The 19,463-nt window shown below is 44.2% G+C and overlaps 1 protein-coding gene across 1 annotated transcript; it reads left to right on the top strand.

The window, feature by feature from the left end:
• Positions 1-803: 803 nt before the first annotated feature.
• top1b (DNA topoisomerase Ib) lies at positions 804-19,321 on the top strand (the record flags this gene model as incomplete). Its single annotated transcript, XM_080854339.1, has 21 exons — positions 804-836; positions 1,139-1,163; positions 4,817-4,913; positions 5,743-5,875; positions 6,162-6,220; positions 8,561-8,653; positions 9,027-9,123; positions 9,410-9,504; positions 9,741-9,856; positions 10,054-10,175; positions 10,361-10,483; positions 10,833-11,020; positions 11,925-12,069; positions 12,894-13,037; positions 13,992-14,177; positions 15,745-15,813; positions 15,930-16,044; positions 16,433-16,560; positions 16,711-16,805; positions 17,237-17,386; positions 19,219-19,321. The coding sequence occupies 21 exons, from the start codon at positions 804-806 to the stop codon at positions 19,319-19,321; spliced, it is 2,316 nt and encodes a 771-aa protein (XP_080710465.1).
• Between the last annotated feature and the right edge of the window lie 142 nt (positions 19,322-19,463).

Below are 19,463 nucleotides of genomic sequence, written 5' to 3'. Positions count from 1 at the left end.
TTTCCATTTAATATATTCTGTACATTTTTAAATATATTTTATATTTAGTTTTTCTTATAATTAATAACTTAATATGTGTATAATAACTAATATTTGTATTGTTTATTGTGTATGTTTATTGTTTGCACCAACGTCCCACAAAAAATTCCTGGTAGGTGAAAACCTACTTGGCAGTAAAAACCTTTCTGATTCTGATTCTGATATACTGAAGAAAAATGTGCATAGAAAAGAAAGAATGACTGCATTTTCAGGAGCAGTCTTAGAGTATACTTGGGATTTAGAGTAAAGTCTTCTTCAGTTACATGAGATAAAAGATAAATTCCTTTGGATCCAACACAAAGGGTATTTTAAATTTGAGGCATGTGTGCCGTTATAAGTTACATAACGTTGACGCCAATTATGTGTGTCCAACATGTATTGTTCTTGGACTAGGAATAGGGAGGATTGGTACCTCAGGAGAAAGTCTGGTTGAGCGTGCAGTCGAGGTGACACTTTGTAGCGCTGTCTACTACTTATTGTCTCGTCATCTGCAACAAATGGGATGGGGATACCAGGGTTACATTTGTGTTACTCATTTTAAACAATGGTCCCATATACAGACATACATAATTAACTAAACAATGAAGACTAGCGGCAAGCCCCTGTTATGCCGTTCAAACTGAAACGGACATGCGCAGTGAATGAAAAGAAGGACTTAGACTGACGACCAACTGTGTCAGGCTCCATTCTGCCAACCTCTCTGATAACCGGCATCTTCTCTTGGATACTTCATACGTGCTGCTTTTTATTGCAAATACTACACAATGAGTGGCGACCATGGTTATAAAGAATATCAGGTAATCAATACGGTGAATGGTTCGCTTAAGTGTGTGAAGTTACTCTCTTTAGTTTTCCTCCATAAGTAGATAGGCTACATATTAATATATTACATTTCATAATGTCAATTATTTGAAATACCGAGGGGAAATACTGTAGAATTGATGGTTTCATGATTACTTAATAGTTATAATACTCTGTCACCTTAACTTTATGAGCAAATGCCTTGTAGCATTTTGATAACAATTTTTGTCAAAGTCTATTTTATTTGCTATTTGGTCATGGAAACATCAAATGTTCATATTCATCTTTCTTTTCGCAGATGGACTCTGGTGCTCGTATCAATGGTAAGTGTTGTCAGCAATTGTTTGTAGCGCAGAATGATGGTGTTCTTTTCGCTGCACTCTAAACCAGATCAGCATGTTAGTTTTCGAGGACGGAAATGGCGTCCCAGAGACTAAGTCCCTTCTCCTTCACCATCAGCCGTCTATTGTTCAAAAGAAGGGCTATTAAATCGTAGTTGTACTGTGTTATTCTAAAATATGGACAGCTTTTGTTGTAGACCTGTACGTTGTTTTCAACATGCATGCGTGTGTTTGGACGATGGCTTTTGATAAAGGTAGGAATTTTCATGCCGAAAGTAGCGAAATGGGGGTTGAGGACTTAGTCTCTGCGCCATTTTCTTTTTCTCCACTCAGCTGCCTAAATGCCTAGCTCTGGAAGTAGAGCTTGCCGTGATATGGAGGCTAGAACGGTAACGGAGTCTGTTTGCAGGCAGTGATACCTTTAATAGCATTATTATGCTACTTCAAAAAAGTAACGACATGAACCCTCCTGTAAGTTAGATTAAGTATTTAGATGGTATCGGTTTGCAGTCAAATGAGTATAACGATGTTATATGAGTGGACCAATTAATCCGAATAATTATTATACCAGTCTAATTTTGCATAACTGTGCAAGTTGCATTTGATTTTTTTTTAAATAACAGTGGAACCCGCGTCCTTACTAAGTTAAGCATTCAATTGCATCCAGGTGTAGCCAGACAAGATTTATCCCCCCCATGTGTTGTCTCAGTTACTGACTATTTGCATATACTTTACCGGTACACAAGTTTGACGAATACTGGTTATATTATATTGTCAAATTCCACCACACCTTAACAGTTATACTACAAGATGTGCCTTGCATACCTTGGCACCATGAAAAAAATGAAACACCGGCAATGTTCAACAGCAGTGGATGTACAGCCTATGATACTGCAGAGTATTTTGTAATTTAGAGAAGCATAGTATGTGACCTTTGTACCAAAATCAGGATGACCTGTGCACTGTAATGTTTTGCACAGCAGCGTCATTCTTGCTCAGTTTGTGGTGGTTGTATCTGAATAGGGTCTGGCAGACACCCAGAGGCTGCAAGCTCAGGCAGGGGTTCTTGCTCCCTCTATGTTTCAGGCTGATAACATGGAGATAAGGCCGCCTCCATCATTGAAAGTGACTGTTAGACTTCCAAATGCTTCCTTTGCCTCACCCTGACCTTAGATTATCAAATACACACACACACAGCCACACACACACACACACACACACACACACACACACACACACACACACACACACACACACACACACACACACACACACACACACACACACACACACACACACACACACACACAGCCTCTCTCTCACACATTGGGGTCTTATGAGCTGTTTGTATACTGCTGGATATGCGAATGATGGACAAAGAGACTAAAGTAGACAGGTAGAAGTGACTAGACAGGAGCCTGGCTTGAATCAAATTGACAGAGCAGGAGCTCTAGGGCGATAGGTGAGAAGAGGGTATTTCTGCACCCTCTTTGTCCATTGTGGATTTCTAGCTTTCCTTTGTGTGGCTGCTAGCTCCTATTACAGCCCAGGCAAACTACAGGCCTCCTTTTGTTAGGTGCAGCACTGGCATCATTTCATCGTTGAGTATAGGCAGTTCAGGTACATTCAGTGTCATTGCTTGATCCTTCTAAATTGGCAGCCCAGTGTGTATGACCCTACGAGTAGGTCTGCATTCTGTGTGAGGTCTGTGGTGCTGTAGTGGTACTGCACTAGGTCAACTTCAGGTAGTTACGCTGGATACAAGAGAGAGCCTGATAGATTGAACAAGCAAAAGGGTTAAGTGTTCATTTGTGCCTTGCACGTTGTTTGATAACTCTTTTAAAGATTCTCTTAATATTTGATTAAGGCTGTCTGTATACCATTCTGTGATGGGTGTGTAGAATCTCTCTTAGAGTTTGTTAGAGGTTTTTTTGTACAAAAAGCTGCATTTCCACAGTGAAATGAATCCAGACCTTGTCCAGGCACAGAGGACCACATGTTATGTCTTGAAGTTGGTTTGACTGCATTTGAGTTGTTTTGAGAAGCATTCCCGTGTTAGCTTCAGTAGCTGCACTAAGTTTCTCTGCCAGCCTGATCATCCCTAGACAGTTTCCCTGAGCATATTTGTTTACCTATCGTATCATAACACCAGTTTGACACGGTAGCTAGTAATAGATATGTTATTCATATGTACAACACAAGCACAGCATTTTATATTTCTGATGAAGAAAAGGTGAGACAGGAATTTTATTAAGTACAATAAATGCATTTTCACAACCATGATGGTACACTGAATGTATCTATTAATTATGTAAAATGTAGACAGCACTATATGTACGTATTAGACACAGAGGTGCATGTCAATGTGCTTGAAACCTTTAGCGTTCAGTTTGGACCCAAACCAGAGAAAGTTTTTTACCTGCATCAAACTATTCACAAACTCAGGGACCCCCATTTCCAAACTCTTTTCTGTTTGGATCAGTTCTTCAACACTACATTGTATTTGGCCCCTTGAAGTCAGCGCAGTGATCCAAGTAGATGGATCGTTTGTCCTTCTACACAACAGTTCCTCTCCCTTTCATTAGTGGGTCTTATCTTAATCACAGACCCCTGCACTCACCTTAGCTGGGGATTTATAGGGCTAATCTGCTTACCCCACCCGAGTTGCGTCGTCTGAGGACTAGAGAAAGTGGGGAAACTATACCATGTCGTAGCAAAAAAAAAATAACTCAGATACTCAACTGGTACTGTAAATTCAGATGGAAACCTTCAAATGAGACCTGGAATATGGACTGTAGTTTATTTGCTGGTGTTTGTATTCTCCTAAGAGGAACTCAACTGCAACTCCAGATATTCTGTGTGAATAAGTGCTATCAGTACTTCCTACTGATTTCAAGTTGACCCTTTTTGAATAAAATCAGTGGCCTAGTTTTATTGCTTTTCATCCAAAAAAAACAGAGAGCACTAGCTGAGAAGCAGAGCTCTTAAAACGCAGTCAGGCAGGCATCCGGTTTGCATTCGTGTCACTTTCATAGTCAGTCTATGTGTGGGAAACACTGTTGTTGATCCAGTGCATGCGGTGTGATGAGCATACTATGCACATATGTGTGTCCAGTTATTATGTGCTTGCCTGAGTGAGTGCGGAAGACTAGATCCCATTGTTATCCCATTAGTCGGTTGCAGATGAGCCTTAAGGCCCAGTGGGCCATCTAAGGGTGTTTCTACAGCTCATGAGTGACTCGTGCTAAGACACACATGTGTGACAACAGTGTTACGGTCACTGTCTCAGAGGCCCCATGTGTTTGGTGTAAAAATCTTGCTTTGTGTGAACATCTATGTTGTTACAGCTTTATATGAAATGTTTCATTCCCTTTAATGCTTGGTGATCAATGGTCTTGATCATCAAGGGTTAAAGACAGAATTATATTGTGCTAAATTAACGGTATGTTGTATGCATGTACAAATGGCGGAGCTTTACCTTTTTGTATATGAATATCGGATGACATTATTCAGTGCCTTGTCATTTATTCATCTGACATCTTAACAACTCCACACTGTGTCTCGCCTCCCTTTGGATTGTGAGATGTAAGCTCTAGCGTGAGATCTAACGTGACCCTGTGTGTCCTCTCCTGCAGACTCTCACAAACACAAGGACAAACACAGAGACAAGGAGCATAAACACAAAGACCACAAGAAAGACCGGGAGAGGGATAAATCCAAGCACAGCAACAGGTACTGTACAAGCCCTCAAATCTCTATCATTCTCTCTCTTTCAATCTCCCCCTTCTCTCTCTCTCCTTCTCTTTCAATCTTTCCCTCTCTCTCTTTATTTCAATCTTTCCCCCTATCTCTCGCTCTCTCGTTCAATCTTTCCCCCTCTCATTCTCGCTCTCTCTCTCTCTTTCCCCCCTATCCCTCCCTCCCTCTCTCTCTCTCTCTCTCTCTCTCTCTCTCTCTCTGTATGTTTCAGACAGATCTGGCCCATATCTTAGCCTTATTTAAACTGATCTTAAAAATGTGCTGAAGAGTGCCACAAGAGTGAATTTGTCATTGTATTTTATGAATAAAAAAGAAACAAAATGGCCTCTGCCCTGTGTTTGTGTGGATGCTCGTTAGAACATATGGACTCTGCTGGGTTCATGTTCTCTGTTAAAGCGTCATTATAGAGTGAGTTGAACCATGCTGCTCAGGAAGTCTGGTGCTTTAACCTGGGGCTATGACAGTGAATTCTGTCGACTCCTCCACAGTCTCCCCACCTCCACCCCCCCCCCCCCCCCTCCATCTTACCCCCTGCCTCGATACCCACCCCCCACTGAGCTGAAGACAGGCCTATTGTCACATCGCAGTTTTTAAACCAACAACGCCTGGTTAAATGTAATGGTTTTCTCTCTGCCCACATTTGTAATTTCACAACGTTTGTAATGGAGTGGAACGTGTCTGATTATCATTCATTGTGGTGTGACTTCTGTGTGGACCTGCTTATGCTTATGCTTAGACTCTATTATTCCATTTTATGCCTTTTCTTTTGACATCCGTTTTTCTTTTCTTTTTTTTACTGCAGTGATCACAGAGACCCTTCAGAGAAGAAGCACAGAGACAGAGACAGAGAGCGAGAGCGAGAAAAAGAGAAGGTGAAGCCGAAAGATGACAGCCTGGAGAAGCACAAGGACAAAGAGAAGAGACGGGAGGAAAAGGTAAGCCTGGGACAGAAGTCCAACTCGGCCGCCTGCTGTGACACAAGCACTGAGCACTTGGTGTTCACTTCAGATTTCTTTCAGCATGACCTCTAGCTTAATGCTTTGAAAGTTATCTTCATTAGGTGTGATCACACCAGCATCTCTTAATCCTCTCCAGACTGGGTTTATTGTCCACCGGCATAGAGTTCTGTACTACAAATATGTAATTCAGATGTTGGTGAACGATACAAATGACACAGATTATTAAAACGACAACACGTGTTCCGTCTTTTTTCCAACACAGATGAAGTCCCATAGTACAGACGGCAAACACAAGAGGGAGAAGGAGAACGGATTTGCGAGGTGAGAACAGAATGACTCATCCCAGTTAGCAGAGGATTCTGGGACAGTTCTGCTCTATCTGGGGGAGAATCTGGTGGCTGGATCTGTGACAGATCCGGGTTGGGTCTGGTCCAGACTCCGTTGCTATCTAGAACCAGGAGCGTTGCTAACGGACAGGCCTGACGTCCCTAGACCTGCCCACTGTGATGCAAGGCCAACCCAGTTACAATTCATCATGCAATTATTTAAGGGAATATTATTTAGAGTTAAAGAAAAATGTTTTATTTAATTCATTTCTCAGAAGTTTTTCTGGCATGTGTGTTGCTCAATTAACAAGTTGGCTTGTCAGACATGTTGCGCCAGTGAGAATCTAGGGTTAGGGTTAGCTATCCTGGTTAACCTTTGTAGGCTAGTAGGCTACACCACAGAGCTTTATTAGCTTTAAAATGTGTCTCCGTGCAGAACAGAAGTGACGGCTTATCAAAATGATATTATACATGATTATACTTAAGCACATTAACATGGGGGAGGAGAGCCACACTGCCTGCCGCTGGTGAGCTGTTGACCAGCTAATGTCGTCAGGTGCTAACACACCAGCCATCGAGAACAAATCCTGCTTTTCAATTCTGTGACACATCCTATAGGCCCAGGTAGAGGAATGTGTTTTTTACCTGCCCATCATGGGAAGACAAATGTTGATTATGTGGGTGGTCTACTCTTACAATTTGCTGTGGTCTACTCTTACAAGTTGCTGTGGGAGATTGTCCAACATTTTGACCATATACTTCCAGTGATGTAAATCTGCTAGTAGGCTATGCCTGTTGTCAAATCGCTTGTTGTGAAAGCAGGCCATGCGTTTCACCTCTGGTTAGACAGGTGCGCCTTCTGAATAGAGAGGGTTCGTGTGTTTATGCTGTAATCTGTGTTTTACCGTGAATCCAGTTTCAGTGAAAACAAAGAACGGAGGACTGAACTGGCCTGAAGTCTGCTACACTGGCCTGGTGTGCAGGTCTAACCTGAGACTGTTTTCAGTTCAGATGTAGGCTATAATAGGTTGTGATGGAACATGATTTGAAGTCTGGCCCATTCACTTTTCCAGAGGCCCGCCACAAAAAAATACAATGATGATGACTAGGCAACTGGTCTGTATTAAATTAGAAGTGTTTCACCTGCATATTATTTGTAGTATTTAGTCGTATGTCTCCTATCTACCACAGTCTGTATGGTACTGTCAGCCAAAGAAAGCATCAGTGTTTATTATTGATGTCCCTGCCTGATTTAAAATGCCTCTGGTGGCTGAAGTGGGATGAATGGTGCTTGAATATTCTTTGGTACACTGTTAACAACATCCTTGTCTAAATGCTAAGTTTTCTTAGCCAAAAAATCAGCATCAACACATCATTCATCCTCCCCTCTCTCCTTAAGAGCAAGTCAGTGCAGATGTCTCTCTGATAATGGCTGATCAATTCGGATATCACAATGCCTCTAATTTGTTGAGAGTCTGTAAGGTCATTGAGCAAATCTCTGTCTTTACTTGTTAAATACCTCCTCTGGATTAAGGTTAGGGTTAGGGCGACTCCCAAGTCACTTTCATCAGCACTTACTTAACCAGTAATTAGCTCTTTCCTGAGTGTGGAGTGATTGCATTAGTAGCTCTCTGCTCTAATCACTAATGAATCCACGGGCAGCCGTGGCCTACTGGTTAGGGTTTCAGGCCGGAAACCGTAGGGTGGCCGATTCGATCCCCGACCAGTAGGAAAAATGTGGGCGGGGGAAGTGGTAGACCACTGCTCTCCCATGCCCACATCCACAGCTGAAATGCCCTTGAGCAAGGCACCTAACCCCGATCACTGCTCCCCGGGCGCCGCCAAAAGCAGCTCACTGCTCCGGGTTAGTGTGTAACCTCACTTCACTGTGTGTGTGTCACTTCCCTGGATGGTTAAATGCAGAGGTGGATTTCAGAGTGTGTGTGTCTGCACCACCTCTGCCATAGAGAGGACTTTCACCTTTTTTTTTTTTTCTTCAGCCCACCTGTGCCCTTACAGGCCCTCATTATTCACTCAGACTTGTGGTACGCAAACTGCATGTCATTCACAGACAAATGTTTTCAAAGACATATCATTGCAGCTTCTTGTAAATTATTTTGTAACTCTAGTTAAGTTGGAGGAGCACACGTGCAAAGATACCATTGAACTAAGCCTTTATAGTGTCTCTCCATAGTACATATGCTGATATTCATGCTGGTTTTGTAGGACTTGAATATCTCTTAAAATGGTCCTTGTGTAAATACATGTATTTAGATAATTCTTTGATTGTATTTAAGGGGTGCACGTTTAACGGGGTAATTTCTTCTCTCCAAAGCCCTCCGCGCATTAAAATTGAAACAGATGACAATGGCTACCACCATTCCCCCAAGCTTGAGAAGTCAGTGAAGAGGCAGTATGATGATGGAGAGTAAGTGGCCTGGATCTGTGATGTATTTTCTTCCTCTTCACTTTATTTTGTGTGCCCTAGAATCACTTAGCGTTGTCTTTGAGTGTTAGAAAAGCGCTATATAAATATGAATTATTAAGAGTCGTCCTCTGCAAGGTTGTTATCAGAAATGCACTTTTATTTTTGGCAGGTGTCTCTCTGAAAGAAATGACTTAGTGGGTATCAAAAGTTCATTTTTTAACACAATGACACAATGACAGTCTTTTTGCTATGTGGGATATGGGTAAAACGTCTGTAGTATTGAAAGTGACCAGGGATGGCAGTATACATACTGTATTTGTTAGACGCTTAGCTTATTGACACATGTGATGATGTGACTGCTTTCCCTCTACAGAGCTGAATTTAAACCTAAAAAAGTCAAGGTGGAGATTGAGAAAAAGGCAAAGAAGAGGAAACATGAGGACTATTATGAAGACGAGGAAGAGGAAGAGGCAAGTGGCACAAAATGGATCGTCTCACAGTTGTCTGCCTCTCCCCTTCTCTGCCTACTAATTAACTATCTGCCCCTCAGGGTTCAGTTCTCACTCTGATTTGCAATTCTTAAAAATGGAAACTGAATTATACAACACGTACAAAAGAAAAAATACTCAGTAGCACTCAAACACAGTTAAAAAAGGAATCCCATTCAATTAGATGCAGCCCTGTTTAGCTCTTTATATTTGCCTCAGTTTTGACCTCCTGGTCTAAGTGCCTTTTTTCTCCCCTGATATTTTGTAGGATGTCAAACCCAAAAAAAAGACGAAAGACAAGAAACAAGAGACAGCTGGTGGGAAAAAGAAGGTGAAGAAAGAGCCGGAGGAGAAATGGAAATGGTGAGGTCCTTTACAAAGCTTTTAAAGCTCCATGCTGCTTTAATTTTTGTACAATCACTTCATTTTGCTTTTAGTCATTAATCAGACACTTTAATCACTTCATATTCGCAGTGCTTAAGCTTCTCAAAGCTTAGATCATACACAGCAGTGTAGCTGTTCCAAGTATGGTGTCCAGTAATTTGGTCGAGATAGTCTCTCTCTCTTTCTTAACCGCTTCCCCCAACACTGTGCTCCAGGTGGGAGGAGGAGAGAGCCACAGACGGGTCCAAATGGAGGTTTCTAGAACACCAAGGCCCCGTGTTTGCTCCTCCCTACGAACCTCTTCCCGGACATGTCAGATTTTTTTACGACGGTAAGTTGTGGCCTCAAAAGACAGCTGCCGTGGGTTTGACCTTGAAATCTAGCCCTTTTCATTGGTGTGTTGAGACAGCAACCACCCCCCCCCCCCCCCCCCCCCCCGCCCATCTCTGTGTTGGTTTGAGTGTGTGCACCGGTGGGCTGCAAAGCCACGAGCTTAACGCCTGTATCTTCTCTGTCCCATCCCCACAGGGAAGCCTTTCAAGCTGGCCAACGCCGCGGAGGAGGTGGCCACATTCTTTGCCAAAATGCTCGATCATGAGTACACCACTAAAGACGTTTTCAGGAAGAACTTTTTCAAAGACTGGAAAAAGGTAATGACATTTGCAGCCCAACCTGTTTCTCTTTCTACTTGAATGGAGCTGTATGTACTGCTGTGGTAAAAAAGCATATCCTTAACAATTTTGATACAAATAAGTTCTTATTCAATTTATTACTTAAACTACAAAATGTGACAACGTGACGGGATTGACTGATTGGCTTCCCCTGCTTGTCACAGGAAATGACGCCGGAGGAGAAGGCAAAGCTCACAGATCTGAACAAGTGTAACTTCAATGAGATGAGTGAGTACTTCAAGGCTCAGTCAGAAGCCAGGAAGCAGATGACGAAAGACGAGAAGCTGGTGAGTTTGGGAACGAGAACCCTTTCCCCTAGTCAGGCCTGCACCTGTATGAGAAAAATATAAGAATAAGAGAACAAATACACACACACACACACACACACACACACACACACACACACACACACACACACACACACACACACACACACACACACACACACACACACACACGTGGAAATATTCAAACACTCATTCATGTTATTCATTATCACCTCCAAAACAGTCAATATTTTATTGTCTTTTTCCTGAGATGATATCAGACTAAATGGGCAGCGTTCTGGGCTATTGGTCTTACAGGACTAAAATGCCCTAAAAAAAGGGATAAAAAACAAGTTTTGTATATTTTTAGAAAATCAAACTAGAGAACGAGAGGATCCTAGAGGAGTACGGCTTCTGCGTGATGGATAACCACCGCGAGCGCATCGGCAACTTCCGCATCGAGCCCCCGGGACTATTCCGTGGCCGCGGCAACCATCCCAAAATGGGGATGCTGAAGCGCCGCATCCGTCCACAGGATGTCATAATCAACTGCAGCAAGTGAGTGAGGATGCAGGCCACAGACTTCATTGCCTACTTCATTGGGGGACACTGTGGGCATTACTCCCCTAGCCAGTCATATAAAACATGTACTTACATAGTTACAACACAAGGGGGTGTTACATCTTCACATCTACACATATGCATCTTGAACAATGGAAGCGCTTGTAGCAGTGCCCTGTGTTGTTCTGTGTTAATCACATCGAAGAACTTGACTGCAGGGTTTCTCTTCCTGGGGTGTTGGGCTACTAGGTTTCCTGAATTGTTTGTGGTCAAGGAGGAGGTTGTGAAATTGATTTATGCAGAACACTATCTTCACAAATCATTAAGCAACGCCCTCCATCTCCCAAAATTATGATCCTGTCTCAATGTCTCTTATCACTGATGTCAAGGACTACTCTGAGGGTTTTTAGCCATAGGACTTTTATTATGAATGTACATGTTGCCACTGATGCATTCCTGTTGCTTGTAAACAATGGCATGGCCTGCACAGGACTTGCCCGTTGTTGTTTTTCTCATCACTTTTCTTGGTTTTGGTCCAAAGAATGGAGGGACTTTTTACCCTCCATTGTGTAGCAATGAAGTTTGGGAATTCCACTCCCTGATCTGATTTGGGGGTAATATTTTGTCGAAGCACTATAATTACGGGACTGAAAATGTCCAAACCATTTCCCAAGGGTGCTGTGTTTGTAATCCATATCAACAGCAAAGGGTGTGAAATAATCAATAACAAATACCGATTCGATCACCAAAATACGTACCCAAACATTAAGTTGTATGTTGTACAACAAGCATTATGTCCTAAGTTTACCACTTCTCTTTGTTCCCTTACCCTCTCTTTCCTGCCCTCCCTCCATCCTTCTCTTTCCTGTCCTCCCTCCATCCTTCTCTTTCCCGTCCTCAGGGACTCCAAACACCCCAAGCCGCCTCCTGGCAGTAAGTGGAAGGACGTTCGTTTTGACAACAAGGTGACGTGGCTGGCCTCTTGGACAGAGAACATCCAGGGCTCCATCAAATACATCATGCTCAACCCCAGCTCCAGGATCAAGGTGAGGAGGCCATGATACGAGATGAGATGAGATGAGATGAAAGTTTCTCTCAAGTGAGAACGTCTGCTTTCTGTTGCCTTAGTGATGTGATAGGCTCCCCATGCGTCCGCTGATGCACACAGTGATGTCTCTAATGGGTTGTGTAATGATTCAGCAATATGACGCTCGTGTTCCTGGGGGTTGGTCAAGTATATCATCACGACTGCGATCCATCTGTAGGCATGAGACAAGAGGCCTGGCTTCATGTTCATTTGTACATTCCCTCTACTCCATTTTCTCACGTTCCTCAGTCAAAAACTCTCAAATGTGTCATCATAAAATTGCGATTTGCGATTCTGCTCTCTGACTTTGAAAGAATGGAATGTCGACGTTGTACTATTCAACGGTTTAGAGTCGATCAAACGCAGAGTGATAACTAGCGGTGAAGAGTCTGAGTGAGATTGTTCCAGGATATCCTCCCTCATGGAATGCCTCTTGTCCAGTCAGAAATGTATTAATCGTTTAACTGGACTGAAAATCGCAGTGGTTATGACGTTAATAATTAGAGAGACAGACAGGGAGAGAGAGGAAGAGAGAGGAGAGAAGAGAGAGGAGAGAAGAGAGACAGAGAGGGAGAGAGGAAGAGAGAGGAGGATGAGCGTAATGAAGGTGCAAAGGAAAGGAGGGAGCTGGAAGAAGTGGTCACAGTTGAAGGGGAATACAAATGGAGACAGAAGCCGTCACCAGAGATAAATGTCACTGAAACCGATATATATGACGTAGAGTAAACAGACTCGTTTATTAGTGTTGTAACCCATGGCTAATGTTTGTGTTTGGTGGGGCAGGGTGAGAAAGACTGGCAGAAGTACGAGACGGCGCGGCGGTTGAAGAGCTGTGTGGAACGCCTCCGGACCCAGTACCGCGAGGACTGGAAGTCCAAAGAGATGAGGATCCGACAGCGGGCCGTGGCTCTTTATTTCATCGACAAGGTGGGGAACCCGGATGGTGCCGTCCTCGGTTCTGATCCAATACACTTTGTCAAATTCAGACCCATACCTGTCCATTCAGTGTGTGCACTTAAAAAACACCTCCGGTGTTTGACAGCTCTGCTGCTGTCTATGACTTGGGCTGTACCATAAACAATTCGGTCCACTCAAAACCGCTGTACCAGGAGCACAGAAGGGAGAGGTGTAATTTGATTGGCTGCTGAGCTCATAAATCAACAACCTTTCGCCAGAATCATGGACTCTAGCTTTAATATATATATCTGATCACTTAGAAAGTGGTTATAACTTAAGGTCGTCATCTGGCTTGAAGTACATGCCGTTGCTATTTAAATCGCTGCCTTTGTTTCCTGGGGATTATGAACACAAATTGTTAGTTGTTGCTGCTGCCAGTTTTAGTCAGCATTTCCTCATTAAGCATTAACCATCCCCAGCTTCACATGGCCCACACACAGAGGACTCACATAGCTGGCGATACTGTGGGAACAGCGCCGCATCCACTGTATTGATAATTGATTAGCGCTGTTGCCGGATCAGCGCCAATTCAGGTCAGCTGCTGCTGGTTAGCTCCAGCCCAGTTGTGGCATGAGTCCAACAGGAGCGGAAACAGAGTCCATTGGCAGCGCGCCGTGTGGTGACAATAACACAATGCTAATGGGTTAGACAGACAAAAAAAAACATAAGACCAAAAGTCAAGACTACCTTGTGGTCTGTCTTAAGCATTGCGCTGAAGAAGTGAGCATGAAGTAAGTGTGCATGCTTGGGGATCGTGATTGACAACCACTGCCGCAGAGCGCAACCATACAATTCCAATGTTTGGGAGTCACTCTCACCCATCTTACCCTCTGATTTTTGTTCCCCTCCCCCCAACACACACACACACACACACACACACACACACACACACACACACACACACACACACACACACACACACAGCTGGCCCTGAGAGCAGGCAATGAGAAGGAGGACGGCGAGACGGCCGACACGGTGGGCTGCTGCTCGCTTCGTGTGGAGCACATCAAGGTCTACGCCGAGCTGGACGGCCAGGAGTACGTGGTGGAGTTCGACTTCCTGGGGAAGGACTCCATCCGCTACTACAACAAGATCCCTGTGGAGAAGAGGGTGAGTGGAGGGGAGGGGAGGGGAGGGAGAGGTCGTGGTGGGGGAGAGGCAGAGGGAGAGGGTGGGGTGTGGTGGGGTGTGGTGGGGGGAGAGGCAGAGGGTGAGTGGGGAGGGAGAGGGGGGAGGAGGAGAAGGGAGGGAAGAGAGTGAGAGAGAGATGGTAAAAGAGGTAGAGAAAAAGGATAGAATGATGCCTATCTTTGGAAGAGTAAATGACAGAGAGAGAGAATGACAGAGAGGGAGGAATAAGTGTCTCTCTGAGTGATGATTTCTGCTGGAGCAAGGAGTGGGAGAGCTGTTTGGGATGTCAAAAGCACTGCACTTATAAAAAGCAAGCAAGTGGGATGCTGTCGACCCAAAATAATTTAATACACGGAATCGACTAGAAGTTTGGAGTTCCGTTTAGTTTGGGGAGTAAACTGTTTTTAATTCCGTTCAAATATTTGACATCTGTTGAGGAGAGGACATGTGTGGAAGGGGTACTGTCATTTTTACAGTCAGTGTTCTACTCATGCTACCATGACAACGATTGGATCCGGTGAGGAGTGGGGGTTGTTTAGGCGCTTGAGGAATGCACGGTGTGTGTGTGTGCGAGCGTGTGTGTGTGTGTGTGTGTGTGTGTGTGTGTGTGTGTGTGTGTGTGGAGAGAGAGATTCTGGGGAGGATGTTTGCACAGACAGGTGATCCTGGCCCTAAAGGCCTTCCGTCAGCTTTGCCTTTGGGGAGATCTGTTTCCTGCTATTACTTGCACACAAGCACACACTCATACACACACATGCAGACACGTACACACCACACCATCATGCATTGACACCAGGCACGCAGACACAAATATGCAGGTGTCCACTCACATACACACACACATATACACACACACACACACACACACACACACACACACACACACACACACACACACCACACACATACACACACAAACACACACACACACACACACACACACACACACACACACACCACACACACACACACACACACACACCACACACACACACACACACACACACACCACACACACACACACACACACACACACACACACACACACACACACACACACAAAAGTCTTTAAACAGATATCTACACTCTCTACACGCCTGAAGGAGTAAGACTGACGGCTGATGACACATGCTGACTAGCTCGATGTTTCCACCCCATGATTGTTGGGTTGTTTCATCACTGGGGTTTTTTCTTCCACAGAAATAGTCCAGTGATTCAAATTGCATTGTTACATACACTCCAGGGCGGATTAAGCGTCTTGTGTGCACAACACAACACTGTAAAAGTTAACACTGGGGGCTTTAATGGTCTGTACTTTATTGCCATCATCAAGAATAGAACAACTTCAAATACTGCCCTAGAGGTTTCATTCGACACCCTACCCTTAAATTGAAATGGCACCCTCTTGTGGTTAGAAAGGTATACTACCACAACACCAAACTAATGTTTGTTGTCTCAGTTTGCAACGTAAATTTTGCATAACCACAGAAATATCATTGGCTGTCAGTGTTTCATTTTGTATCTGTGATTTTGTTATTTACTACAGGTATTTAAAAACCTTCAACTGTTTCTTGAGAACAAGCAGCCTGAAGATGACCTCTTCGACAGGCTCAATGTATGTACCTCACCTTTCCCCTTCAAACTGCTGGATCATCACCACAGTTTTATGCTTATCGCTTTCATTTTATAGCAGTCTTATCATAGTGGTGTTTGACTTGCCTTTTCTCCTAGACCTCCATCCTGAACAAGCACCTGCAGGAGCTGATGGACGGGCTGACGGCCAAAGTGTTTCGTACCTACAACGCCTCCATCACCCTCCAGCAGCAGCTGAAGGAGCTCACCTGTGGTGAGTTCCTGAATGCTTCATCCAAGTCGTCCACAAGACCTTATTTACTGACCAGTGTCGTTCATTGTGGCTTTTCAGATTGGTTTGAGTATTGTTTGAATTAAAGTAAAGAACTACTTTTATGGACTGTAATTTAGTGTGTGTTTCTCTCAGGAAAAGGAAAAAAACTTATTTCCCCACTTATCTTTTATTGGCTGTGCTGACCCAAGATAAGCTTTCCCTCATGTCAAGCCACTTGTTATTTATATAGCACAATTAAGAAGAAACAACAGAAGTTGTGCCAAAGGGCTGATCAGCACAGAATAGCCAGATAATGTTTGATAAATGGTGCTACATTATGAGCCTTGAAAGTTTTGATCAGCCGCTTGGACTCTTTGCCGCTTCTCAGACGATGACAACGAACCATCTAAGATCCTTTCCTACAACCGAGCCAACAGAGCTGTTGCTTTACTGTGTAACCACCAGAGGGCGCCACCGAAGACCTTTGAGAAAACCATGCAAAACCTTCAGACCAAAGTAAGATCCTGACTGTGTTCATCACTCTGTCTGTGTCTTCTCAGGCCCACAGTCATGTCTTAAGTCATTGCCATTATGTAATAAATAACAATTCATTAAATAAATGTAAGGAAATAAATAATGATATCTGGAGTTTCTTCCTCCACCCAGATTGATGAAAAGAAGAAACAGCTCTCATCTGCCAAGAAGGAGTTTAAGGCAGCCAAGGCAGATGCGAAGTCTCTTCATGATGACAAAAGCAGAAAGTAAGCACTTATTTGGTCGTCCTCCAAGCCTTCGAAGTCAGGCTGCACCTTAAGCTTGACCTGCAGAGTTTATATAACAGAGAATAATCAGTAAATATGACCCTTAATATCATATAAATACAGAAGAAGAACATATTAAGGATAAAGAATACATACATGAAAAAAACAATACAGCAAGAATACATCCATGATTATATAAATATGTAAATACAAATATACGTGAAAACTGTGTAAATAGTTACTCAGTTGCAACATGGTCACCAGTTAGCTTTGTATCATTGTATGACCAGAGAAGAATCATGTCCGCCTTTGAGACCATATTCCTTACATCTAATTATAAACAGAGAGTGAAGTACCAAGCGACTCGTATGTCTGTGAGAGTGTCTCACTCATAGGCCTAACCCTGTCCACTTCCATCTTGCTGCGCCCAGAGCCGTGGAGACCAAGAAGAAGGCCGTGCAGAGGATAGAGGAGCAGCTGATGAAGCTGGAGGTGCAGGCCACGGACCGCGAGGAGAACAAGCAGATCGCTCTCGGCACCTCCAAGCTCAACTACTTGGACCCCCGCATCTCCGTAGCCTGGTAGGTTTAAAGGGGTGACATAGAGAGACTCTTTATCCTTAGCACCTACAAGCTCAACTACCTGGACCCCCGCATCTCCGTAGCCTGGTAGGTTTAAAGGGGTGACATAGAGAGACTCTTTATCCTTAGCACCTACAAGCTCAACTACCTGGACCCCCGCATCTCCGTAGCCTGGTAGGTTTAAAGGGGTGACATAGAGAGACTCTTTATCCTTAGCACCTACAAGCTCAACTACCTAGACCCCCTCATCTCCGTAGCCTGGTAGGTTTAAAGGGGTGACATAGAGAGACTCTTTATCCTTAGCACCTACAAGCTCAACCACCTGGACCCCCGCATCACCGTAGCCTGGTAGGTTTAAAGGGGTGACATAGTGAGACTCTTTATCCTTAGCACCTCCAAGCTCAACCACCTGGACCCCCGCATCACCGTAGCCTGGTAGGTTTAAAGGGGTGACGTAGAGAGACTCTTTATCCTCGGCACCTCCAAACTCAACTACCTGGATCCCTGCAATCTCTGTAGCCTGGTGTGGTTGTAGAGTGAGGGGAGAGAGACTGTTTATACTGGGCAAGTTGAACTCCTGGCCCCCTGCATCTCTAGTAGGTTTAAAGTCAGGCCAGGGAGCGGCTGTTTATCTTGGGCTTAGCTACAGGGCCCCTGCGGCTTTGTAGCCTTGTAGGTTTAAAGGGGTGGCTGGGAGAGAAGCTGTTTATGGAGAAGCAGAGAGTCCTACGTACACTGGAAGATAATGAAGCCTATATTGAACTGATTGGATCTAATCACTGTGGGACACTATCATTTAGACAACTTGGAGAAAAACTGCGATTAGATCAGACCCCATGAGAAGATCACACTTGTCATTAATATTAAGTGTGTATCTCCACTTCAGTACTGGTTCATCTGAAATTGAACCAACAATTAAACTATTAATGGAAGGAGTTGACTCCTTTTTTGTGACAAAACATTGGTGCAACAGTGCCTGATTTGGACAGGCCAGGCTGGGTGTTACTCTTCAGCCCAGAGGGAGGAAGTGCTCTTTTCGCTGTGTGAGCTGGGTACAACAGCTGCCAGAAAGCAAAAGCACGACAGAGCAAAAGAGAGAGAGAGAGGGAGAAGAGAGGAAAATATGTGAGTAGGAACAATGGGGTTTGTTTGTGTGCCAGAAACTATCCCGGGCTGGCGGAGTCCCCCCTCCCCCTGCTCTCCTGCCCCCCGTCCCCCTGCCCTCCTGCTCCCCGTCCCCTGCTGTCCTCTGCCCCGCACTTGTTTAATGTGTGGAGGGGATGGTGAGCTAGAACCCTGGTGCTGGAGAGAGGGCCACTCGATGAGCTCGCCTGCCTGCCCTGTCCTCGCAGCTCTGTCCGCTACCTCAGACACTATTTTGGGAAAGCCCCCTCACACCCAGATAGACACAGAGAGACACACACACACACACACACACACACACACACACACACACGCACACTGGAGGAAGTTCATGATCTGCCCTGTAGCCAGGCTTGTACTCTCCTCGTGCGAAACATCCCTTTTGGTTGTTTTTGTTTTTGTGTTGAGAGTAACATGGAAGCCTTCCTCCTGCATGTTCCCGCCTTTTGTAAAATGTGGGTGGGAGCAATTAGGTAATCCTTTGTGCTGTTTGGGATTGTCTCACTGTGTGTGTGTTTGCAAGCGTGTGTGTGTGTGTGTGTGTGTGTGTGTGTGTGTGTGTGTGTGTGAGAGTGAGAGAGAGCGAGAAAGCGCGTGTGAAAGACAGAGAGAAAGAGATAGAAAGGGAGAAAAAAAGAGAGCAAGGGGCTAATATGTTTTGAATTTGATCTTCTCTGTGTCACTTGCAGGTGTAAGAAGTATAACATCCCCTTGGAGAAGGTCTACAACAAAACCCAGCGTGAGAAGTTTGCTTGGGCCATCGACATGGCAGAAGACGACTTTGAATTTTAAAGCTATCTCTCGTTCTTTCTCTCTCTCTCTCTCTTTCTCTCGCTCTCTCTCTCTCTCTCTCTCTCTCTCTGACTGTCTCTTTCCCTCATTCTTATCTGTTTTTTAAAACCTCAACCTCCTTGCATTCAATCTAATTGCAGAA

This window comes from Sprattus sprattus (assembly GCF_963457725.1).
Source record: "Sprattus sprattus genome assembly, chromosome: 16".
Taxonomy (NCBI): domain Eukaryota; kingdom Metazoa; phylum Chordata; class Actinopteri; order Clupeiformes; family Clupeidae; genus Sprattus; species Sprattus sprattus.
Note: the sequence above shows the minus strand (reverse complement) of the source record. Positions and strands in the feature narration are given on the sequence as shown.